General features: G+C 63.7%; 1 protein-coding gene across 7 annotated transcripts in view; it reads left to right on the top strand.

The window, feature by feature from the left end:
- Positions 1-24,280, top strand: part of TBCD (tubulin folding cofactor D) — a 122,584-nt gene that overhangs the window by 93,963 nt on the left and 4,341 nt on the right. For 5 of the 7 annotated variants that reach the window (XM_084982673.1, XM_084982676.1, NM_001244105.1 and 2 more), the window contains 19 exon segments: positions 1,724-1,797; positions 2,338-2,455; positions 3,805-3,865; positions 4,700-4,722; positions 8,096-8,127; positions 11,579-11,641; positions 12,182-12,258; positions 13,263-13,344; positions 14,961-15,079; positions 16,147-16,238; positions 16,672-16,812; positions 17,570-17,653; positions 18,078-18,236; positions 18,315-18,453; positions 19,121-19,242; positions 21,056-21,133; positions 22,462-22,551; positions 22,916-23,003; positions 23,883-23,989. In XM_084982673.1, the coding sequence (XP_084838799.1) occupies positions 1,724-1,797; positions 2,338-2,455; positions 3,805-3,865; positions 4,700-4,722; positions 8,096-8,127; positions 11,579-11,641; positions 12,182-12,258; positions 13,263-13,344; positions 14,961-15,079; positions 16,147-16,238; positions 16,672-16,812; positions 17,570-17,653; positions 18,078-18,236; positions 18,315-18,453; positions 19,121-19,242; positions 21,056-21,133; positions 22,462-22,551; positions 22,916-23,003; positions 23,883-23,989 (1,749 nt within the window). 7 annotated transcript variants of the gene reach the window in all.

The raw sequence follows: 24,280 nt of genomic DNA, 5'->3' as shown, positions 1-24,280 counted from the left end.
GAGTAATAAATATTTTAGGTGCTGTCCCATATATTTTATTGATTTTTTTTTTCTTTATGCTGCCCTTAGAAAATGTGAAAACCATTCTAAGCTTTGGGCCTTACAACAAAAAAGCAGCCTCAGGCTCGTGGCCTGCTGGCTGCAGTCGGCCCCGGGCCCAGCCTGACCCCTTGAGGCCGCCGCTGCCCCCGGTCCGGTCGGGGCTGGGGCGGCCTCCCGCAGACGGTCCTGCTGCGCGCCCAGTCCGCGGCCTGGGCCCTTTGCTGAGCGCGGCCTCCTTTCTCCTCTGATGCGATGGTGATTCACTTCACGCCTGTCATTTTGCTGTTTGGTTTCTCTTTTTCCCTCCTGGCTTTTTGTTAATTGTGTTTAAAACGTTCTTTGTGGAAATCTTTTTTTTTTGTCTTTTTCCCTTTTCTAGGGCCTCACCCACAGCATATGGAGGTTCCCAAGCCAGGGGTCTAATCGGAGTTGTAGCTCCTGGCCTACACCACAGCCTCAGCAATGCAGGATCCAAGCCACGTCTCTGACCTACACCGCCGCTCACGGCAATGCCGGATCCTTAACCCACTGAGCGAGGCCAGGGATTGAACCTGCAACCTCATGGTTCCTTAGTCGGAGTTGTTAACCACTGAGCCATGACGAGAGCTCCTTTGTGGAAATCTTTTTAGTATAAGCTCTTAACACCGAAAGTTTTCAGGATGCACGGATCAGCAAGGGGGCGAGGTTGTCTGGTCCTCCTTGGAGCCCAGTTTGCGGGCCTCCCCTCACCCCAGCTCGTGTTTCTTCGGTGTTCGGGTTCATGAAGCACGACTGTGGCCTTGGTGTCTTGCGATTCCTCGGAGGTGGAGGTATTCCTGCCTTTCTGGGTTTGGCCTGGGTTATACCCATGAGGAGACTCATAGATGGGGTCTCTTCCTTGTCCTGGTGAATGTATGGCCCGTGGAAATGGGGGCCTCACCCAGTTGTGTACAGACATGCTCCCGTGGTGTGTGTCTGCCCTCACGAGTGCGTGTTCTCTTACACGGGCAACCGTGTACATTTCTGAGGGGTGTCCACTGTCTTGGGTTCTTTTTAACCCTCTCTGGCACTTAAGACACACCCCAAGTGATTTAAGTATCCAGAGAAACAGCATTAAAATTTCTTTTTGATCGTGATAAATACACGTAATATTTATCTGAGTCTTTCTTTTCTTTTTGGCTGTCTCTTCTGTGTTCCCGTCTTGTTCTGTAGCCTCCTGATGGTTATTTTAAGGAAGCAACTGCTTCCTGTTCCACCGGGAGCTGTGGGTGCTGCCCTCTGGCCTTCTGGCGCCGGGAGGGGGCTGGTGGCGTCAGTGTCAAAGGTCGTCTATGGGTCTGCCTAGACCCCAGGTGGCCCCTGGCAGCTCCGGAGGGACCTCGGCTCATGGCCGGTCCGGGGGGCTCCCTCCCGGTGGGTGTGGAGACGTGTCCGCGAGCTTGGGTTGGAAGTGCCTGTGCTGAGGGGGCGTGTGCCTCCTCTGCCACCCTCGGCCCGCGGGCTCCCCGGCCCTGGCACCCTCTGCCTTCCTGGGTGCGGGAGGAGGGACACCTGACACTGGGTGGCGTCGTCATGAGCGGACGCGCTCTCTGCCCCCTCACGGGCAGCCGGTCAGCGGCAGCTCCCAGGCCCCGGCCTCTCCGGGATTGAGCCCCACCGGAGCCTCAACGGGCGGGGCTCACAGGCTTCTGTCCCCCTCCAGGGTCATCAGGGAGCTGTCGGCGAAGGCGCTGCGGAACCTGGCCCAGCGGGCACCCGAGCACAGCGCGCGGGACGGTAGGTGCTCCTCCCCGTGGCACAGTGCACACGCGTGTGCATGGACGCCTCACCCTGTGTGCCGCCCCCTGGGGGGTTTCCCGTCTGCCCGGGAGCCTGCGAGGAACAGTCTGTGCCTCGTCAGGGACAGAGCGCACACCAGGTGCCCCCAGAGCACAGGCGGGCGGCGGGCGCAGGCTTCCTCCTGGGGACACAGGAGCTGCTGCCTCCCGCCGCCGTGCAGAAGCGGCCCTGATGGACCCCACAGGGGGCACCTAGACAGCAAGTGGCGCCCTGCGCTGGCTTCCCGGGCGGGGCTGGCACGGTGTGCCCAGGACAGAGCAGCAGTCTGTGCTGGTGACGCCCCCTGGTCGTCAAGGAAAGGACCGCGTTTGCCATCGTGTCTTTTCTACGTGGGGTGGGTGGGCACCTGGTTCCAGTTTAGGGAACGTGACACGAGTCTGCCCGTCCCGTAGTCCTCCCTGATGGTTACGGGACAGGTGACTGGCGGCTGGATCTGAAACCGGGAGTCTGACGGTCGCTCCCACGTGTCCTCGGCAGTGCTCCCGCGCCTGCTGTCGCTGACGCAGAGTCCGGACCTACACACTCGGCACGGGGCCGTGCTGGCCTGCGCGGAGGTCGCCCGCAGCCTGTGTGCGCTGGCTGAGCAGCAGGGCAGGTAGGAGCCGGGTCCACGTGCCCGTTCATTTGTGCCCAGGGTCTCCACGGGCAGGGTCTGCGGGGCCCCGTGTTCCCACAGGTGCTCTCCGGGGGACCCCACCCTCTGGGCCTCTCCTGCCACCCCGGTTTTTAGTCTTTACTCACGTGTCGGTTGGGGGAACACGGACTAAAGTTGCCGCGGGGGCCTTCTCGGCCGGCAGAGCGGGCGTCAGCGGCTCAGAAGGGCCCTGCGTGAGTGTGCGCAGCAGCTGCTCTGTCTTCTCACTGGACCTTCCACCCGACCCTTGCTCGGGGCAGAGCCCGCACCGCACTGTGATTTCTGTGCCCTGCTTCTTGGACTCCAGTTTGAGGGGAACTGTATTTAAGTGGCTTCTTGTCCCTGGGGGTGACCCCTGGGGTGCGATGACAGCGGGATCCACGCTGGCCACGCTCCTGGCCCCAGGCCCCCTGCCTCAGACCCACAGTTGTGGTGCATTTGAAGGATGCCATATGGGGGGACGTGGCCCCGTGGGCTTGGCTGGGGACCTGGAATCTAATGCACCCTCCCCCAGGGCAGCTGCACAGGACGCAGGACCACCCCCCCCCCCGCCCCCTGCAGTGTGTGACAACACGTGCTGCCCAGGGAGGGGGCTGGTCGTGCAGGTTCCCTGCCTGGTGTGGACCCAAGTCCCAGCCTCTCCAAAGAAAGCGGGTTTCAGGGAGTTCCTGCTGTGGCTCAGTGGAAATGAATCCAACTGGTAGCCGTGGGGTTGCGGGTTCGATCCCTGGCCTCGCTCAGTGGGTTAAGGATCCAGCATTGCCGTGAGCTGTGGTGTAGGTTACAGACACGGCTTGGATCCTGCATTGCTGTGGTGTGGTGTAGACCGGCAGCTGCAGCTCCGATTAGACCCCTAGCCTGGGAACCTCCGTATGCCACAGGTGCGGCCCTAAAAAGCAGAAAAAAGTGGGTTTCAGCAGAAGCCGCGAGCATTGTGCCACCTGGGCAGTTAGGGGCCGGGGAGCCCTCCAGAACTGCAGGTTCCTGGGCGCAGCGCCCTGCTGCTGCCTGGCGTCTTGCTCTTTTCCAGGGCAGGTCACACGGCAGCTGGGAGCCAGGCTGCTCCCCCTCCTGGGGTCCCGGCTCTCAGGCGGGCACCTTTTCCCTCATCACAGGCCAGTCTCTGTTGTCCAGGAACCGCTGACCAAAAAGGCACTTCGTTCATCCTGTTGAGAGGATGCGCCTTCAGGGAGGGGACCCCCCCCCCCCCCCCCCCGCTGGTGCTTGCATGTGGGAGCTGGGGCACCGGGCCTGCATGCGGGCTCCCTGACACTCTCCCGGCACCTCACGCTGCACTTAAACTCCCGCAGGCCCACCTCGGACTTCTTGGACGAGAAGGTTGTGCAGGGCCTGAAGCAGATCCACCAGCAGGTCAGTGTAGAGCCGGCAGAGTTGCCCCCTCTCTGGGGTCTCTTGGTGCTGGGGGTCAGTCCTGGGCCTGAAGCCCTGTGGCTGAGTGTCCTTGGCTGGGCAGTGTGGGCTGGACATTGCAGAGAGCACGTGCCTCTTGTGTCGAGCCCCTCGGGGGCTTGGCACTTGGGGGTGTCCTCACGTGCGGGTGGCCCTGCACCCCCAGCCATGTCCCCACGGTGGGAACCCCTGGGTCTGCAGTCATAGCCAGGATGTGTGTATACTTCCCTGGGTTTTGAGATCCTCAGGGCATCTGCGACACAGACGAGGCTAAGTGCGACCTGCCATCCCAACGGTGCAGGACTGGGCGACAGGCCCTCCTGAGGACAAGCAGCCGTCCTGTTGCTTGTCCGGAGGAGAGTTCTGTCTCCTCCGGGACGAACTCAGTGCTTTGATCTTTTCTCCTCACCTTGTTAGTGCCCTTAATTCGTTTTTGATTTTGGCAAAACTGTTAAGTGTTTGGTCGCATTTCTCACTTTCAAAGTGGAATCTGGCGCCGTGTGACGGAGGCGGCGGAGCAGCCTGGGGACCGTCCCCGGCTTCCTGTCACAGAGAGCGCGGTGGCTGTAGAAGCTGGGGCTCGGGTTCCAGGGAGGGTTCAGGCTGCGTCTGGGAGCTGGGCGTGCAGTGAGCTGTAGCTGGGGGGCGGGGGGACGCCGGGACGTGCCTCCAGCCCTTTGGAAGCAGGACCACGGGGGCAGTGACTGCCTGAGAGGCTCCTGTTCCGCACCTGCTGTATTGTTTGAAAATCCCTAGTGACTTTTAAGTAAGTAACTGTCAGTTCTTTGCTTCTAGCTTTACGACCGTCAGCTGTACAGGTGAGTCTTATGAGCCTGGAGTTCACGTTTTGCGTTCTGCTGAAGAAAGCGTGGCCCCCGGTCCCGGGCGACCCCGAGCAGGCCGTGCCTATCCTGCTGGAGGGCAAGGAGCGCTCAGCTCGCTGTTTGCCTGTGGAGCCTGCCAGGCGAAGGCCGCGGATGGTGCACCTGGAGCAGGGGCCCCTTCCCGGTGGGTCCCCTGGTTCCTCCGGCCGGCGGCTGCGGCCCGCCCCGTCACCACGGCGCCCTTCCTGCATGCCGCATAGATGGAGTCCTGTGGAGGCTTCGGGGTGCGGTCTTTTCCCCCCAGGTTTGCCTGAGATTCCCCCCCCCGGGGGGGGGGCGCTGGGGGGACAGTGTGTGGCCATGTGTGCCCGGTGTGTGGGCGCGTGGGTGGTTTCCAGCATTCAGCTTTTCTGGGGTGAAGCTGCCTGAGCTTTGGCAGCCAGGCCTTGGTGTGGACATGTTGCGTTTTTCTTGGGTGACTGCCTGGCGGTGTGTTTGGGGCTGGAGGCCCCCCAGCATCTTCCAGGCCCCAGATGTGCACCTGCACTCTGCCTTCAGCTTTTCGTAATGAGTGACAAACCCCGGGAGAAAGAGAAAAGCCCCCCACCGAGGCCCTGCAGGGAGCACGGGCCCGTGGCCTCGCGGGGACAGCGCCCTCCGCCCGGGGCGGCCTGGGTGCCCAGCAGCGCCTGTTCGCGGCCTGTGACTCACGCCAGGTCTTGATAGAGGCCCACGGGACCCTTTATTTCCTTTGACTGTTGTTTTCTTTTATATATATGATTTTTATTTTTTGCATTATGGCTGGTTTACAGTGCCCTGTCACTTTTCTACAGTACAGCAGAGAGACCCAGCCACACACACACATATTCTTTGTCGCACATTATCCTCCATCAGGCTCCATCATAAGTGACTAGACATAGTTCTCAGTGCCGCACAGCAGGGTCTCATTGCTCATCCGTTCCCAAGGCAACAATCTGCACCTATTAACCCCAAGTTCCCATCCATCCCACTCCCTCCCCCTCCCCCCGGCAACCACAAGTCTGTTCTCCAAGTCCATGAGTTTCTCTTCTGTGGAAAGGTTCTTTTGTGTCTTACATTAGATTCCAGATATAAGTGATATCATACGGTGTTTGTCTTTCTTTTTCTGACTTACTTCACTTCGTGTGAGAGTCTCTAGTTCCATCCAGGTTGCTGCAAGTGGCATTATTTCATTCTTTTTTATGGCTGAGTAGTAATCCACTTGTATGTACACCACAACTTCCTAATCCAGTCGTCTGTTGATGGACATTTGGGCTGTTTCCATGTCTCGGCTCTTGTGAATAGAGCTGCAGTGAACATGCGAGTGCATGTGTCTTGTTCCAGGAAAGTTTTGACCGGATAGATGCCCAGGAGTGGGAGTGCTGGGTCATATGGTGGTTCTCTATAGTTTTCTAAGGCATCCCCAAACTGTTCTCCATAGTGGCTGTACCCGCTTACATTCCCACCGGCAGTGTAGGAGGGCTCCCTTTTCTCCACACCCCCTCCAGCATTTGTTATTTGTGGACGTGTTACTGATGGCCATTCTGACTGGCGTGAGGTGGTATCTCACGGTAGTTTTGGTCTGCATTTCTCTGATAATCAGTGATGAGCATTTTTTCATGTGCTTCTTGGCCATCTGTATATCTTCCTTGGAGAAATGTCTCTTCAGGTCTTTTGCCCATTTTTCAGTGTGGTGGTTGGCTTTTTTGCTGTTGAGTTGTACAAGTTTTTTGTATCTCTTAGAGATTAAGCCCTTGTCCGTTGTGTCATTTGAAACTATTTTCTCCCATTCTGAAAGTTGTCTTTTTGTTTTCTTTTTGGTTTCCTTTGCTGTGCAAAAGCTTGTCAGTTTGATTAGGTCCTACTGGTTTACTTTTGCTTTTATTTCTGTTGCTTTGGGTGGCTGCTGTTTTCTTATTGTGAGTTTGGGGGTCCCAGGGCCACCCTGAGGCTCACGACCGGCCCGACTTGGCAGAGCACTCAGCTCGTGGTCAGGGCGCATGGCGGCAGAAGCCCACGGGTGGAGGTCGGCTCCAGGCAAAGCCTACAGGACAGTCAGGACAGACGGGGCGCCAGCTTCCAGATGCCTTCTCTCTGGAGCCCGCAGACCCTGCTGCTCCGTGGGCCTCTGCCATTGGAGGCTTTGGTCTTTGTTCACTTGTCATCCATGGCGTTTGCTGCTGTGCTTTCTTCGCATCCCCATTTCGTGGTGCTCGAGGTTCCGCCGTGTGTCCCTGCCCCTGGGACACGTGCGGAAGCCGATGCTGTTCTGGTGGCCTGTGCCCGTCCGCTGTCTTGGCGTTTGTGGGCCTGGCCGGGTGGCTTGACTTTCTTGGAGCTGGGTCTGGTTTTGCTGGGCATGCTGGATGGACGCCAGGCCTGTGGGGTTTGGCCGCTGGGGCCTGGGCTTTGTGACGTTCCTCGCGTTAAGGGTGGTCGGGGTGGGATGGGCGCCTCCGAGGCCTGGGGGTCCAGAGCCAGCCAGCCAGCCTTGAGGGGCCCTTCTGAGCACTCTGCTGACGCCTCTTGGGGGCGCTGGGCTCTGGCTGATGGGGCGTCTGCCCGTCCACGTGGGTCCCGCTGGAGTCCTGCCTTCTCTCCTCAGGCTCTTGCTGCAGGTGCAGCCCGGGGTCCCCCAGGGGCGGTGTCTGTGCTGCTCCCCAGCCCCTCAGGTCGCAACCGCCTTGGCCTCCCCACCCCCGACCGTGACCCCGGGACTCCACGGGCTGGGCGGCTGCGCCTGGAAATGCCCGGGCTGAGCCCCGCCTCCCTCTGATCCCCGTTTTCCAGCCTGTGAACCTTCATTTCTTTCACTCAGTTTTCCAGATGTTTAAGGCAGGAGAGCAACCTGAATCTCGTTCCTCTGTCTTAGACGCCAGAGTCTCATAAATTTCCTTCCTTCTCCCTGGAGTGGTTGTGGGACTCATGTCCACTGGCTTCCAGCCGTCAGTGTCCCTGTCACCAGGCCAGGCGGCACTTCCTCCCCAGCCGTGCTCATGCTGGGGCACCTGTGGCTCCTGTCTTTGGGCTGCACGACGCCGTCTTGCTGGTGCCTTAAGTTCCTTCAAGTTTCACAAAGTAAGAGCTGAGCAGTATTTGGAGTTTGCTCCGGGTGGTTGTGGGATGTGGCCAGTGGCGGTAAGGTCAGTGTCTGGTGCGATCTGAACGCCATCTGGGAGGGGTTACGGCCCATTTTCATTTCTTTGCATAAGACGTTCACACTTCTAACAGCAAGTGCAGCTGCTCATGCTGCCCTCATGATACTTTGGCGCCTGAAGTTACTTGGCGAAGATACTTTTGTGGTTTTAGCTAACGAGATTTAACCCTGAATGCTTTCATTCATTTTCAGGGGCCTGGGAGGAGAGCTCATGAGAAGAGCAGGTAGGTCTGAGCGACAGAGGCTGCAGACTGTGGGATTGGGGTGGTGACCTTTACCCTCTGGGGAAGACAGGGGTCCTGAGGGCACTTCCCTGCTTCCCGGTGGGGTTCACTGTGTGTCCCTTCCCCGTGACAAGCGGTCAGGCGGTTTGCTCAGCCGAGTCGCAGCCACGGGCACCCACCCAGCCCTCTGCTTCCACGTGTGTTCCCTCGCGGCTCTGAAGTTCAGCCTGCGTGGGTTTCGGTGTATTTCAGTCATTGTGGGCTAGCGGGGCTGGGGCTGGGCTGGTGGGTGGGGTGTGGGGTGGGCTGTCCCCTTCTCAGCGTGGTGTTTAAAGGTGACCCTAGAGCTGGGAAGGGCGGTTCCAGATTCTCTGTAGATGTTCGCAGGGAGTCCCAGAGATGCCAACATGTAATCTCTAGATTTCCTGGAGCCTTTTCCGCTAAACCTACTGGAAAACCCAGGACTCACTGCTCGCTGGTGCCTGGCCGGGCCCGGGCCGTGAGTGTTGGGGAAGGCTGGTGTGGGGACCAGCTGACCTCTCGGGGTTCTGGCCACAGCACCCACCCGACCTGGAGGCACCTGCCCGAGGCCCCTGTCCATCGCCCCCTGCCCACCTGCAGGGACGTGTGGGCTGGGGGGGACACTTCCTCCGTGTCAGCTCAGTGTCCTTGTGGGCTTGATGGGTGTCACTCTGGCAGGGACCCTGAGCTGGCTTCTGCCGGATGACTTTCAGACTCAGGGCAGTCCCCGGGGCGTCAGCAGCTCCTGACCCCATCTCTGGACTTAGGGGCTCAGCCTGCGGGGTCCACCGTGCGTCTGTGTTGGCGCTGTGAGTGTGCACAGAAACCATCGCCCAGCGAAGGGAGGAGTAGCAGGACCACCTGCCACCGAAGCAGCGAAGGGACGGCCGCATTTGGGGGTCTCTTCCCGGGGGGGGGGGGGGTTCCGGCCTTGCGCGTTCACACCTCGTGAGGAAGCATTGTGCCACCCGTGGGCCCCATGACAGCCAGGCTGCCGCTCCTGGTCGCTGCGGGCCGGTGTTGCCCTGGCTGGCTGGCACAGACGTGGTTGCAGTTGGGAGAAACCCCCCTCAGGACAGAGCTTTCTGAACACTCGCTCCCGGAGGGCGCCGCAGGCGGGGGTGGGGATTGGCTCTCTGGCTGTTGCTTCTCCGCATCCTGGGGAAGCTCGGCCCTGCCCGCACGCCCTCACTCTGCCCCACTTGCCGGTGAACCCATCCGGTGAGAATCCGACTAGCATCCGTGAGGACGCAGGTTTGGTCCCAGGCCTCACTCAGTGGGTTAAGGCTCCGGCGTTGCCGTGAGCTGTGGTGTAGGCCGGCGGCTGCAGCTCCAATTTGACCCCAAGCCTGGGAACCTCCATGTGCCAAGGGTGTGGCCCTAAGAACAAAGAAGCAAACAAAACAAACAACCTTCAAAGGAATTTCAAGAGATGTAGAGGGTCACTTTGGTCCCTAAAAAACTTCCTAATTAAGTAAGTAATTTACCATTAGTATTAGTATTTTGCATTTGATGGCCCCACCTGGGGCATGTGGAGGTTCCCGGGCTAGAGGTCAAAATTGGAGCCGTAGCTGTCGGCCTCCACCAGAGCCACGGCAACACCAGATCCTTAACCCGCTGATCGAGGCCAGGGATTGAACCCACATCCTCATGGATACTGGTTGGGTCTTAACCCACTGAGCCACAGTGGGAACTCTCAAAAAAACTTCTTAATTTAGAAATGTTCAGATCTGTGGCCGCGAGGAGGAGTGTAAAGAAACGCGCGTGCACAGCCCCAGCCTCGGCGTCGCCCGGGCAGCCCCTCCCCAGAGTCATGGAGCAGCTCCAGACACTGTTGTGACAGCACCGCACTGGGTAGTTCTCACCGGTCAGCGCCAGCTTTGTCTTTCAAACTCGTTTTGCTTTTGGCTCTTGACATGTGTCCCCCTGACAGAATTCACAAGGTTCCACGACCAGGAGCAAGCAGTCGAAAATAGTGTGTTTACGTGAACGTGGGGTGTGTGTGTGGACGATCGTACCTCGTCTAAAAAGCAGCAGAGAAAGCACAGATCTAGCGGCGAACGGCGCGGTCGCTATTTACAGGCTGCAGAGACGTGTCGAGATGGCCCGCGCAGGATAAGCGGTCCAGCCGAGCTCCGGGCCGAGTGGCCCCCGGGCTCAAGCAGCGCGGGCAGAGCTTGGCGGCCGGGTGCCCGCCTCGCTCCCAGGGCGCCGTGTCCTCTTTTCAGGCCGCCGGGGGTGGCGTCCGGCTTGCAGGGCCACTCCTGGGCCCCTGCGCCCAGAGAGGTGTGGGGTGACGGGCAGCCTGGGCGGCAGGCGGGCTCATGGCAGGCGGGCACAGCCGTGAGGAGATGCTGGACGGCCTGGTGTCCGGGAGGAGCAGTCAGTTGGGCTGTGAGAGGGGAAGAGCAGCATGGTGGCTCAGGCCGCGTGCGGGGCCTCTGAGCGTCCGGAATCTGTGTGAACCCGGGCTGGGGGTCCCTCTGCCCCCGTGGGGACCCTCTGCGCTTGTGCAGAAGCCTCTGCTCACACAGGACGCTGCAGGGCGGGCCCCTCGCCGGCCTGGCCACACCCGAGGGGACAGCCGCCGCCTGCCCCTGCTGATGCGGGTGATGCCGACAGGCAGCCCGGTGATGCCGGATGGGCTGACCGTGTGGGCCGTCTGCGTCCTTGACCCTCTCGGCACAGACGGAAGGACAGGGCTTCACGCCAGCTGACGCCCAGCTCCAGGGTCGGGACGGGAGCACGGTGACGCAGAGGCGGTGGGGACGCGGAACCCAGCAGGGGTGGCCCGAGGGAGCAGCCCGCGCCGGGCCGCCCGCCCTCCTGGTGTGTCTCGGGTGGGCTGTGGGAGAGGCACATGGTCCTCAGGGGCCGGTCACTGCAGGGGCCCTGACACTCGGCCCAGGAAGCTCAGGTGTCCTTGCAGTCGGGTGGGTCACAGGTTAGACGGGGCCACGCTCCCGCCTGCGGAAGCAGCCCCTTACTCATTGAAGCTGACGCTGCGTCACTCATGGGGTGGGGGCAGCACCGCAGCTCGCAGGGCCTGCTTCCCTGAGGCCCTGGGCACTGGCTTCTCGGCCCCAGCTCCCGCTCCCAGGAGGCACCCATGGCCCGGCAGCCGCATCCGCGGCACCGAGTCGTCCCTTGGGATCTGTGTTGGGGTCAAGCCTGCGGTGTCCCCGTGGAGCTGTCTCCCCCGGGCAGGCTCCCGAGAGCTGCTGCTGGACACAGCTTTGCGTGGGCCCTGGGGCTGCCCGAGCCCGGGCCAGGTCTGCGGGGGGAGGTGGGGGGCTTGCCTGCCGCCAGCGGATGCCTGTGCCAGGGCCTGGGGTGGGGCTGGTGCTGGCAGTGCGGGCTCCGGTGCAGCAGGTGGTGCCGGGTGGGGGCTTTGGAGAGCCGACGCCGCCTTCGTCCTCTTTCCTCCCAGTGTGCATCCTGATAGAAAATCTGTCCCTTTCCAAGATGCCCTTCAGAGGGGACGCCGTGGTCGGTGAGTGCTTCTCTGCTTCCCTGACGGGCACAGGGGCGCTTGCTTCCAGAGCGGCCTCAGGTGACCCCCCCGCGGGGACTCCTTGTCGTGAAGCCGCTCGGAGGGCCCCGGCGAGAGGGAGTGTCCACCGCAGTCCCCGCAGCCAGGCTTCCGCCCCCGCCCCCAGCCTAGGCCCCGCTCCTCGCAGCCACAGGTGGGCGGTGAGACGCCCCTGGTCACCTCCACCCCTGGGCTGTCCTGGCTCCTTGCTCTTGAGCCTCCAAAGTTCTCTAACGTCAAAAGCCACGGCTTCGATGGCGCGTCGGTGTCCGGGCACGGGCTCTGCTTGAGCCGAGGGTTAGGGTTCGAAGGCTGGGGCCCGGGGCCGCCCGCAGCCTGCAGGCGTGAGGAAGGGCGGTCTCGGGAGCCTCCTGCCCCCGAGCACCAGCCCGTCAGGCTTCCTCCAGGTCCTCGCAGCGGGCGGCACCCACGCCGGAGGTGCGGGGCTGTGCTGTCTGTCTGCTGCGTCGTGCCCTTGGTGGCAAACGGCTGTCTCGACAGGCGCTTGGCAGCAGCTGGTGGACGACACGCTGAGGAGCCTGCCCCTCGTTTCCAGTCCCTCCCGGCAGCAGATAAAGGTGGGTCGGGCGAGGTGGGGACGCCTGCGTACCCGCTTCAGCGTCACCGCGACGCCTCGCCGGCCAGCGCGACGGCTGAGCACGGGCCCACTCAGAATTCCAGGCTCACGACCAGGAAAAGGGACGCAGCCGTCACGGGCCACAGATTTCAGTTTTTCTCACTGCTTCTGGCTGTATTAGTTTTGTTTTCCTTGGAAACGTTTTTCCCGCACACCCTTCGCCCTGTTGAGTTGTAGAATTTCAGGCCTGGAAGCTCCCCTTGTGATGCTCGCTCACACGCAGGCAGGCAAAGCTCCCGCCCACTGGTGCTGGTCACTGCCGTCCTGCGCTGGGGTGGGTGACGGGGGGAGTCGGACCTGCAGGTCCTCGCCCGTGACCCCGAGGGTGAAGGGGTGAAGCACGTGGGGTGGTCAGTCCCACCTCCAGACTCAGCCCACACTCCGCCTCCTGGTCTGGGCAGCTTTTTCATGCTGCAGGACCAGGGCAGCTGTACTCTCCGGGGCCTCGGGATCAGGGCCCCAGGACGTCCTGCTGGGAGCCCAGTCGTGGCAGATGCACGCCAGCCTCGCTCACAGCCCTGCCCCTCCGTTCGTACGGGGCCGCCCCCCGCCAGCAGCCCCGCGGGGCTCCCTGGTGGGGAGCAGGGGAGAGCAGTGATGGGTGCTGCCCTGCTTCTGTGTGCTCGTGGGAGGCAGGGGGCTCGGCAGGGCCTGTGGATCCCGGATGCCGCCCCCTGCTCTCTGAGTGAGGCCTGGGCGTGTGGCTCGCCTGCGGGTCTTGCCCACGTGCGTCTGAGTACTGTTCCCGCTGGCAGTCGTGGCGTTCCCCTTGTGCGGGGACACAATCGTTTTCTTGTTCGTAGCTGCAGAGAATTTTAAAGTCCTCCCTTCACCTGACAGGTGAGGTTTGCAGCGATGGGTTTCAGGGACAGAGTTGCAGCCTGAGCGCAGAGCAGCCTGGCTGCCGCTGTGGCCCAGGGTGCGCTCACATCTGCGCTCTCACAGGACGCGGCCGTGTCGGCGCTGGCGGCTCTTTGCGACGCGTACTACACCCGGGAGCCCGGGGAGGCCGACCCCGCCGTGCAGGGTGAGTGGCCCCGGGGCCGAGGGGGTGGGTTTCGGGGTGCCCCCCTCCCAGTGCAGTGAGGACGGGGCCTGGGGGCGAGAACACCGGCCGTCCCAGGCCCACCTGGACGTTACCGCCTCACGGGCAGAGTCACCTCTTCCTCCGCAGCGTTTGCTCGAGGTGGGTGTTAGGTGAACTTCGCTGGTCTGTGCCAGGGGCTCCCTGCCCGGGGGCAGGGCCTCTGTCGGACCAGGCTGTCTGCCGTCCTGCCACGTCCTCTGCTTCCTGCTTTCTCCCTGGAGTCTGTTCGTTCAGTGGTGGCTCCATTGACTCTGACATTTCATGGTAAAATGTTTCAGCATCTTTGCATGATCTGCAGCAGCGCTTTTCCAGCGAGCATCCTTCCCGTGTGGAGACGTTTGCTCTTTTCCTCTTCCCGGGAATGGGGTCAGAAGAGCCGCCTCCCTGCATGGACCCTCCTGGGACGCCTGACGTGGTCCCATGTGCGGGTTTGTGCGGGAGTGCCGGTTGCGTAGGAAAGCCTTCCGGTCCTGTCACGCTCCTTCCCCGGGACACTGCCCTCTGCCGCCTCGCCCAGCTGCCCGGCAGGCGCTTTGGAAATACACGAAACACGAGGAGTCAAGGTGCCATCGTGGAAGTCCACTTTCTGTGGATTTTTTCAAAAGTTAGAAAGTACTCGGTACTTTGATGTTCTGACAGTTTCCAGGCCGACGGAGGAGCAGACCCCCCCTTCGGAGAGACGCGGTTCCGCTGTCTCTGTGTCGGCAGATTCCACAACCAGAAAGGTCCCAGACAAAATCCGAATTTGCTGTGAGCAGGCACCCGTTTGCATGACAGTAACCTTGTATTTACGGGGTCTCCGCGCTGACGTGTGAGGAGTCAGGCCCGCGGAGGAGGTCTCAAGCGTGTGGGTTTTGTGCAGACTGTGCCATGTTATACAAGGGACTCGGCGTCCTGGCGGTCCTGGAACTGGCCCCCCCCGGGGAAGTTGAGGGGCGAGCGGGATGCTCCTTCTGTTTGGTCTGTTTTAGAAACGGGGATGGTCAGGTCACACTTTCCCTTTGCCTCAGGAGAGAGTAACACGCCACCTCTCAGAACGACGTCCCGCAGTTAGCGGGGTCTGTAAGGGGCGCGTGCCTGTGCGTTCCCCCCAGAGGTGTCCCCTGGGTGTGGGTACAGGTGGAACTCCAGGCTCTGTCTGACCCTGATGTTTGGGGATGCAGGGAGCACAGCGTTAAGGGGACTCGCTGGGCTGAGGCTTCAGCAGTGATGACAAGACTCTCTCCGGTTGTGGGGGTGACGGGTGGGCGGTCTGGCCTCCCTTGACCTTCTGCGCTGTGTTTTCAGAAAACACATCTGGATTCCCCTTTGCTTCCCAGACCCGCAACCTGCCCTGGACTCCCGGTCTCTCCCTCTCACAGTCTCTGCTGCAGCTGCCCTTCCAGTCCCCATGACAGGCTCTCCTGGCCCCATGCGGGCGTCCTGTGCGGTGCGGCCCTGCACCTGCTGTGGCCGAGTGCTGGGCCCGGGTGTCCCGTCTGGAGCCATGTTGCGCTCAGGCCTGAGGACGTGCCTGGGGACGAGAGCCCGGCGCTCACCCGCTGCCCCCTTTGCAGAGGAGCTGATATCGCGGTACCTGGCCCAGCTTCAGAGCCCCGAGGAGATGACTCGCTGTGGCTTCGCGCTGGCCTTGGGCGCCCTGCCCCGCTTCTTCCTGAAGGGCCAGCTCCAGCGGGTAGGTGGACCCCAGCCGGGAGGTGCTGGCATGGGTGTGGGTGGCCTTGCGTGGGAGACCAAACACGTGACGGCGTCGTGGGTGGGAGGAATTCCTGGAAACCAGCACGGTGTCCAGGAGAACAGGGACAGGGGTGTCCGAAGCAGGAGGGCCCTTGAGAGCCTGGTTAACGCTCCCTGAGATGAGACTCGAGCGAGCGCCGAGTCCTCGTCCGGGGAGGGGCTGCAGCCTCCGGGCAGCACCGCCTCTCCTCGCCTCGGCCGTGGCGCCTTACCTGGCCACTCTCTGCGGTAGAAACCTTGTCTGGAAACACTGGCCTCCCCACCTTGGCTCCTCCTTCCGCCCCAGCAGGAGGCAACCCGGGGTGTCCTGCTTCGAGGGGTGTCTTCGTGGTGGTGGGGGACGGATGGTGGGGGAGGGCAGCAGGGCCCTGCGCTGGCACGGGGCACCGGGTCGGCAGGATTGAGAGTCATTGGGTGCAGGGCAGCATCCGCTGGAGATGGCGCCGTCTGGACGCCAGCATCTCCCGCGGCTGCGGGCTTTGCTCGGACCCGGGCAGCCCTGCTCTGTCTGGGACCTTGGTGTGCTTGAGCTCTGCCGTCCTCGGCCTGTCGCCTTTCAGGGGACATCATGGGGCTCTGACACCCTGACTGGGGTCCTGATCCTCTCGCCAGCGACTCACACGTGCACTCCGTCCTCGTCTGTGGATGGACGCCAGTCCTCGTCCCCCCCCCAACACACACACACACTTGACTCACCCTGTCCTCGTCCCTAGACTGATCCCAGGCGTTGTCCTGATGGCCCACCTCCTAGATGTCATTGCTGCCAGTTTCCTGGCCTGCATGTGTCCCTTCCTCCTGCCCAGGACACCTCGGGATCTGGGGGCGGAGGCCCAGCAGAGGGCAGGGCTGGAGGCAGCCCCCTGCCCTGTGTGCTCAGCACTGCTGGCGCCCTAGACGCCCGGGCGCTGTGCTTCGGAGGGCGTGTGCCAGGCCCGTCTCCTCCCGTGTGAAGAACAAGTTCTCTGGAGGCTGGCAGTTGTGCTGTGACTTGTTGCTGCTTTCCAGGTTCTGGACGGCTTGCGGGCCGTGACACGCATTTCTCCGGAGGATGCGGGCTTCGCGGAGTCCAGGCGGGACGCCCTGAAGGCCATCACCAGGTGAGCCACCCATTCCTCCCCAAAGCCATCATCCGCCAGAAGCCGGGGCCGAGCTGGGGCGGGGTCCTGAGCAGTTTGCTGCCTCTACTGGGAGACGCACGTCACTGCTTTATTTTCCAGTTTCTTCTCTGTTCAGATCCCCGTCCCAGAGCACGTCAGCTCGCAGAGGTTCCGTAACAGTCTGTCACAGTGAGGACGGATGTTAAACTGGTCTGACCCGTGCTTCAGACCGTGGCCCTGCCCTGGCGCTGGGCTGTGGGAGCGCCCGCGGCCCCCTGGAAGGCCGACGCCTGGGAAGGGCTGCCTTCCTGTGCACCAGGCGGGCTGGGGGTGGGGGGCGCTAGCCGTGGAGGCAGAAGGTGCTGGAGCGGAGTGTCTGAGGTTGTCTGGTGGGATTCGAGGACACCGGCTCTTCACGCCTTGTCAATTCCAGGATCTGCCAGACCGTCGGCGTGAGGGCGGAAGGGGCCCCCGACGAGGTCGTGTGCCGAGAGAACGTGCCCCAGATTTACTGCACAATGCTGGACTGTCTGAGCGACTACACCACCGACAGCCGCGGGGACGTGGGGGCGTGGTGAGGCGGTTGTGTCCCAGCTCCGTGGGAGCGTCCCCCTGAGCCCAGAGGCAGGGCATCCATGCGGCTCCTAGGCAGCCAGGGTCCCTGTTGCACCCTGGGTCTCGTGTGTGTGCCCCGCTCTCTACTGGGAAACCTGGCCTGACCCTCGGCTCAGTTTCCGTGCAGACAGACCCCTGTGGGCGTAGGGCAGGAAGGGTCTGGAAGCGTTTTGGGGGAGGGGAGCCGTGAGCACCTGGCGGGCCGTCCCCTTGGCTCCTGCCTGATGGGAGATCTCCGTCCCGGGGGCAGCCCTCCAGCTGCCTGTCCCACCCCGCGCGGAGCCCTGCCGCCGGCTCGCGTCTGCCTCCAAGGTGCCCAGGCGCTCTTCCGCTGGCAGAGTGGGACGCGGCTTCCACCCTGGCGTCAGGCGGCTGCTCTGCGCGCTCATCCCTGGGCAGGGCCTCACCAGGGTCTGCGGGGGAACCCTGTGGCGGGTGTGTGTTTTGCACTTGAAGGTTCACGGGGACTCAGTGCTGCTGCTGCGTCTGCACTTGACAGCTTGCGGGACCCGGCTGCACTGTTAGGTGTCAGACGGGGGTCTGTTCAGACTCGGGAGAGAAACACGCCTCAGGGAAAGGCTGCCTGCGGCCTCTGTTGAGCCTCTGATGCGTTTCTCGGCCTGGGTGGAGGCGTCTGACCCGACCCCGCACAGCGGCTGATGGGCACATGGCCCCTGGGCTGGAGGCCGTCTCCTCACCCCTCCTTGTCTCCACAGGGTCCGTGAGGCCGCCGTGACTGGCCTGAGGGACCTGACTCTGCTGCTGGGGAGGGGCGAGCCAGAGCTGATCGAGGCCCCCGTGTGAGTCTGCCCTCCCTCCAACGCTCAGGCTCCGCCTCCCCCTCGCCAGGCAGCAGCCCCTTGGGGCTCAGGCCTTTTGGGGGAGAGCCAGCGTCTTGGCTGAGGGCTCCGGCACCTGAAGCCTGTGCCCACTGGGCACTGGCCATCCCGTCCCCGCTTGGCTCCCTGGACACTGGGTGGCCCAGGGCCACCTTGCTGGCCGCGGGTCACTGTGCCCCCCTGGTGCTGCTTCCTCCCATCATCCTCCCTGCAGCCTGTCCGCCTCCACTGCTCCCACCCCACACCTCCTGCTCAGGTTGCTGGGGTGGGAGGCCGGCTGGGGCAGGGTCCTGTCCCATTCCCGGCCACCGGGGTGGCACGTGTGCTCCAGCCCTCACACGCCTACTCTGGCTGAGCTCACTAGGATATGGCTCTTGGTTTGCAGCTGCGAGCGGGTCATGTGCTGCTTAGCCCAGCAGGCGAGCGAGAAGATTGACCGGTTCCGTGCGCACGCGGCCCGCGTGTTCCTGGCTCTGCTCCACTTTGACGGCCCCGCCATCCCCCATGTGCCCCACCGGCAGGAGCTGGAGAGGCTCTTCCCCAGGTACTGGGGCCATGTTTCTGGTGGGGCAGCTGCGTTCCTGGCGGGGCAGCCCCTCCAGCTTGTGGTCCTGTCTTGCAGGTCCACCGTGGCCTCCGTGAACTGGGCTGCACCGTCGCAGGCCTTCCCGCGTGTGGCCCAGCTCCTGGGGCTGCCTGCCTACCGCTACCACGTGCTGCTGGGGCTGGCCGTGTCTGTGGGCGGCCTGACCGAGTCCACGGTGAGCGGGCGCTTCTGCGGGCATCCCCGAGAGGGCGCGCTGCCCCTCTTCTTCCTTTCTCAGCCCCGACTCCGTGTTTTCTGAGCCAGCGGATGTGTGGTTTCTGTCCCTCCCCTGAAAACCCTCCATCCTCCAGTTCTTGGAGACCTGCCCGGGCTGCCCTCGCCCCGCCCTCGCCCGCCCATGCCCCGCCCACGCTCGCCCATGCCCCGCCCACGCTCGCCCCGCCCCCGCCCGCCCATGCCCCGCCCCCCGAATTCCTGCTGCATTGCGGCGGCTTTTCCTCTCAAGTGTAGCCGGCTTGTCCTTCCCGCTGTCGTCGTGGTGGTTCAGGAGTTTGATCTCTTGTTACCGGAAGCGCAGTGTGGTCTGCAGTCTGTTTCTTGTGCTTGTTCGGTGCACAGCCCTCCTCAGTGCGGTTTTCTGCCTTCTGTCCTGTGTCTCGCGGTCCGGCGCCCGCGGGCCGAGGGACTCGCGGTGGGGCGCTGCTTGTGCGGCGGCGTGGTGTGGGCTTAACCGGGGGGGGGGGGGGGGGGCTCTGCTGTTGCTCCCCAGCAGCGGTGGTCGCCCAGACACCGGGCAGCTGAGGGTCCTGGTGGCAGATGTAGGGGCAGCGCGTGAGCCCGGCCTGCGCTGTGGTGGTGCTCACGCCCGCCCTGGGTTGCAGGTCAGGTACTCGACGCAGGGCCTCTTGGAGTACATGGAGCGGGTGCGGGGCGACCCGCGGGCCCTGGAGGACGTGGCGGGCGCCCTCCTGCGGGTCTTCGAGGACAACCTGCTCAACGACCGGTGAGCGGGCGCTTCTCGGCCCTGGGTCCCTCCCAGGATGTGGGGCTTTGAGGGGAGGGGTGTGGGCACAGGGGAGCACGTGGGCTCAGGCGGGCCGGGGCAGGCCCCTAGGTCTGCTCCCCGGGCCCCGCCCAGCCTGTACCTGGGGCGGCAGAGCCAGGACAGAGCCCCAGAGCCTCAGGGAAGATCGTGCGGGTCCAGCCTGCATGCTTCCCGGTCGCGGGGCCGACGTGTTACTGTCGCTGTCAGACATTTGGTCTGCACATGACCCCGACCACCCGACAGCAAGAGCAGCTGCCTGGCTGGAACGCCAGCGTGAGAGATAGGACCCGTTGTCCCAAGGGTATGGCTGTAGTGTTCTGCCAGCTGCCTCTGCAGGAAGGCGGGGTCCAGCCCCGAAGGCGGCTGTCCCGGGCGGCCTGGCTGCAGGCTCTTGAGCCCGCCCTGTCCATGGGCCGCGCACGACGGCTCTCGCAGGTGGGAGTCAGCCCTGCACTCTTGGCCCCTCTGGAGGCGTGGGCTCCTGTCCGCACCCACCCCCCCGCCCTCGTGGCCCCCCAGCCCCAAGGTGCCCGAGACCTGCTTCCCGCCCGAGGAGCCAGCCCCTCACCTCATAGGCGCTGGGTGGCCTGTCACTGCTCTGTCACCTGTGGTTGGGCACTTGGGCTGTTTCCGGTTTGAGACCATCACAAAGGTGTGACCACCGCTCACGCGTCTCTCCTTCACTCTCCAGTGCAGGAGGAGGTGCGGGCCGGCTGGGCTGCCGCTGCCTAGCTGCCAACGAGGGGCCGTGCCGTTCCCGCTCCCGTGCAGGTGGCAGGGTGACGGTGCCCCGTCCTCACCACGGCGGGCGAGCCGGGTCCTTCCCTCTGGCCGGGCTGACACGGCTGTGCTGCCTCCTCGGGCTTCAGTCACCTCGGGCGCGTGCCGGCCTCTTTGGGCGGCTGTAGTTGGCCTGTTCCCCCCAGTTTACTGGGGGCCTCCCCCCCACCGCGGCCGGGGCTGTGAGACGGGGCTTTGCTCGCTGCTCTCTCGGTCGCTCTTGGGCAGACTCGGTCTCAGAATGGACGAGCCTGTGGACCCACTGGATCTTCCGCGGGCTGTGCTCGCGGGCCTCGGGGATCCCTGCTCACCTCAGGCTCACAGAAGCCTTTCTCTGAGGTTTGGTCCGGGGGTTTCGCGCGTTGAGTCTTCTCTGTTCAGACCGTAGGGCTGTTTCTTTTTGTTTTTTTGGTTTTTTGGTTTTTTTGGCTGTCCTGCTGCACATGAAGTTCCCAGACCAGGGACCAGATCCAAGCCACTGCAGTTATGACCTTTGCTGGCTCCTTAGCCCACTGTGCCAGGCCGGGGATCAAACCTGCGTTCCAGAGATGCTGCCAAGCCCTCTGTGCCACAGCGGGAACTCCTACACGGCTGTTTTGGGTTGGTTTCTGTGCGATGTGAACCGCAGCGCCAGCTCCGTGTCCTGGTGCTGCTGGCGGCCGCCCAGTTGTTCCAGGTGCAGGAACGACAGGCCTTCCTGCAGCGTCGCTTTGCCGGCTGTCAGGTGTGGACCCTGCTGTCCCCCACCTGTTTGATGGCCTCACACTCAGCCCACAAGGTTCTGATCGCCTGGGCTCTGCCCTGAGGGTCACACGAAGCAGGGTCGCGCCCTGGCCTCGGCCCTTCCTCCCGAGCGGCTGGGGCTCTTCTTGGCCCCGCGTGTCGCTGTCAGCTTGAGAACTGGCTGGCCGCCATCCGGCCAGGACTCCAGTGGGCGCCCTGGCCGCCACAGCGCCATCTCCCTGGGCCTCACGCACGCTTCCTCCCCCAGGGTGTCCGTGCCGCTGCTGAGGACGCTGGACCAGATGCTGGCCCACGGCTGCTTCGATGTCTTCGCGGCCGAGGAGGAGTGAGTAGGTTTTCTGTCTAGCTCTGCTGCCCCGGGGAAGCCTCGTGGCTTGCCTTTTAGAGGAGACAGCCCAGCTCAGGGAGCAGGCGTCCCGCGGAGCGTTCTGGGGCCTTCAGGGTCAGCCTCGCTGGGTGCACCATCCGGGGGCCGGGGAGGGGCCTGCAGTCAGCGCGGCAGTGGGCCGGGACGGCCCGGTGCTGGGATTCAGTCCAGGGGGACGGCCCACGCCCGACGGAGCGGGGCTGCAGGGGCCCCCTTCTCTCCCCTGCTGCTCCTGGGCTCCTCAGCTGCCGCCTCCGCGTCGGCCTCCGTGTTCTCGGGCTCCGACGCCCTGGGTCTCGGTAGTTGGTCTTTGTCACAAGGGGCCCCACTGCCTTGCTTCCTTGCTGCCTGATGACTCCCCTGGATCCCAGGCCTGGCGGGTTTTTTCCTCTGGTCCCTGGGGCTTGAGCGTCCTCTGGACGCGTTGCAGGGACGTGGAAACAGCTTTGAAGCCGCGTCGAGAGCCCGGAGCGTGGCGATGGCCTCCCACTCGTGGGGTCCCTGCCGGTGGCCCTTTGAGCTCCCTGCTCGGCTGGTGGTGGCAGCCGTGTGTCATCGCTCGGCCTCTTCCCCAGCCTGTGGCAATGTCCTCGCACTGATGCACCGACCAGGACTTGGGTGTACCCTTAGGGCCACCGGGAGCCTCTGCCCTGCAAACCGGGGCCCTGGGACGGTTTTGCTCAGGGAGCGAATGTCACTAGCTGAGCCGAAATGGCTGCCACGTGCCTGCCCGCTGTGCACCTGAGGGTCTGGGGCAGAGATGCTCCGCCCTCTGCCATATCCCGGGTCATCGGACGGCTTCTGGCCAGTGGCTGGGAAGGAGGAGCAAGGCCCACTCGGCGCACTGTCCCTCGGCCCCCATGGTGCGTCCAGGGCTGGCCCAGGCACGTTGGTCTCTCAGAGGCCACGCTGGTCGTAGCTGCCAAGCGTCGTGCTCCAAGCAGATCCAGGAGGGTGCGTCTGGGTCACGCTCCCCTCCTGTCCTCCCTGACCCTCCGAGGACCTGGCCCGGTTGTCCTCCCCTTTGATCCTGGGTGGAGCCTGGTGCACGGCTGGGCTTGCGGCCACCAGGGGGTGGCCTGCCCTCCTCTCGAGGGGCCACGAGGGCGGGGAGGCGGCATGTCGGGCCCAGGACAGGTGCCTGCCCCCTGCTGCCCTTGCAGAGGAGCCAGATGACCTGGTGTGGATGGGACCCGACAGGCCCACGGGACGAGGCCCCCTCAGGGGGCAGCTGCCTCCTCAGACCCTCCCTGGTGCCTCACCTCGGGCCTGTGCCGTCCTTCCAGCCACCCCTTCTGTGTGAAGCTGCTCGCGCTTTGTAAGGAAGAGACCCGGAAGTCCAAAGACGTCCAGAAACTGCGGGCCAGCGTCGCAGTGTGAGCGCCAAGTCACTTGGGAGGCGGTAAAGGGAGGGCCGCGGGTTTGGTGCCTTGGGTGTGAGAAGCAGGGTCGTGCTGACGTCACGGTGGTCCTGCTGGAGGGTGAGCCAGGCCTGCCCTGCCCGCCTGCCGGCCGGCCTCCCACACAAGTGGGCATCAGGTCAGGAAGTGTCCTAGACACGGCGGTTCCGACAGTCGACACCAGAGGCCCTGGGGTCACTGCAGCAGGACGGGCGGCCTCCGGGAGACATCCTGCCCCACACAGGCTGGCTGGGGGGTGGGTGCCCCCCAGTGAGGGGACAGTCGGGGCGCACTGCAGCGGGCTCGGGCGGGTGGCTGACGTGAGCGTGGGGTCCCGCAGGTTCTGTGGGCTGGCGCAGTTCCCCGGCGACGTGAGGAGGCGGGTCCTCCTGCAGCTCTGCCTCCTGCTCTGTCACCCGTTCCCCGTGGTGAGTGTCTGGGTCTGAGGCCCCGGCTGCCTGGCCAGGCGACCCCCAGCTGGGGCTAGCGTGGCCTCCTGATGGCGGGACAGGGAACCGGAGGGTGGTGGGTGGGGCTGGTCTCCAGGGCGCAGCAGTGGCAGAGTGGCCCCTGGGGCGAAGGTGGGACCTCTGCCCCAGCCGGCCCTGGCCGTGGGTGCCCCTGCCAATGGGGGGGGGGGGGCGTCCTCAACCTGTCAGGGGCTCTGGGCTCTAGGTCAGTGGCTCTACCCACACCCGGGCGCCGCCCTGCTGCCCCCAACCCAGCCAGAGTCAGGTTTCCTAGGAAATGGGTTCTTTTTTTTGGCAGAAGAAATACTCTTCAAATAACCCAAATGGGATCTTTTCCTGAAAAGTTAAAGTAACTTTAACTCTCATCTAACACAGCCACTTTCAAGATGGGGCCACCCCCCATGGTCAGAAACGCATGTTCTCGGGCCTGGCAGGTGCCAGGGTGGGGGAGCGGGGGCGCTGGGCCTCGCGGGCACCTGGTCCGAGAAGTACGTCACCACCAGGCACTGCTGGAAAGTGAGGTGCCCTCCCTGACGGGCAGCACTGCAGGGAGAACGCCACGGCCTGGCCTCTGGGCTTCCCAGCCCCTCCTGTCAGGGCCTCTGGGGGAGCCTGGCACCTCGGCCTGCTGTGTCCACACGTCGGTTGTGGCCACGGTGTCCTGAGCTGTGGACCAGGGTCAGGCCTTCTCACCTGTCCGTCCACACAGCCCTTCCAGTTCCCTTTGGGCCCTGGCCGCGGGGTGCCCGGCGCCACGTGCCCACTCCCGGGCGGGGGCCCGTCCGCGCTGCTTCGCGCTGTGGGCCTTCCCTGCCGTCAGCAGCCCTGTCGCCGCAGATCCGGAAGAGCACGGCCAGCCAGGTGTACGAGATGGTGCTGACCTACGAGGTGGTGGCCGCCGACGTCCTGGACGAGGTCATGGCCGTGCTCAGCGACACAGCCTGGTGAGTGGCGCGGGTGCCGTGCCACGGTGTGCGGGGCGTCTGGAGTCCGTTCCAGCCCCTCCGGGAACCGCCCGGGGTGGGGAGGGGGGCTCCCGGCCCCGGGTCTCGACGCGGCTGCTCTTCTCACCTGCGTGTCTGCGGGGCAGGGCCCTGTCCTCACGCCCGCGACAGGCCGCGTGGCCAGACCTGGGGAGGAGGGGCCTCCGGGGCTGTCCACGTGGGAGAATTTTCAAAGTGAAATCATTTCTTCCCAAATGCAACTGGTGCGTGAAGAGCTGGTTCTGAGCGACT

Source organism: Sus scrofa, chromosome 12 (genome assembly GCF_054392235.1).
Source record: "Sus scrofa isolate SSC_HxYL_T2T_F1_AM1 chromosome 12, Sscrofa_HxYL_maternal_Yorkshire_Landrace_v2.0, whole genome shotgun sequence".
Lineage (NCBI taxonomy): Eukaryota > Metazoa > Chordata > Mammalia > Artiodactyla > Suidae > Sus > Sus scrofa.
This window is presented reverse-complemented; position numbering and strand designations above follow the sequence as displayed.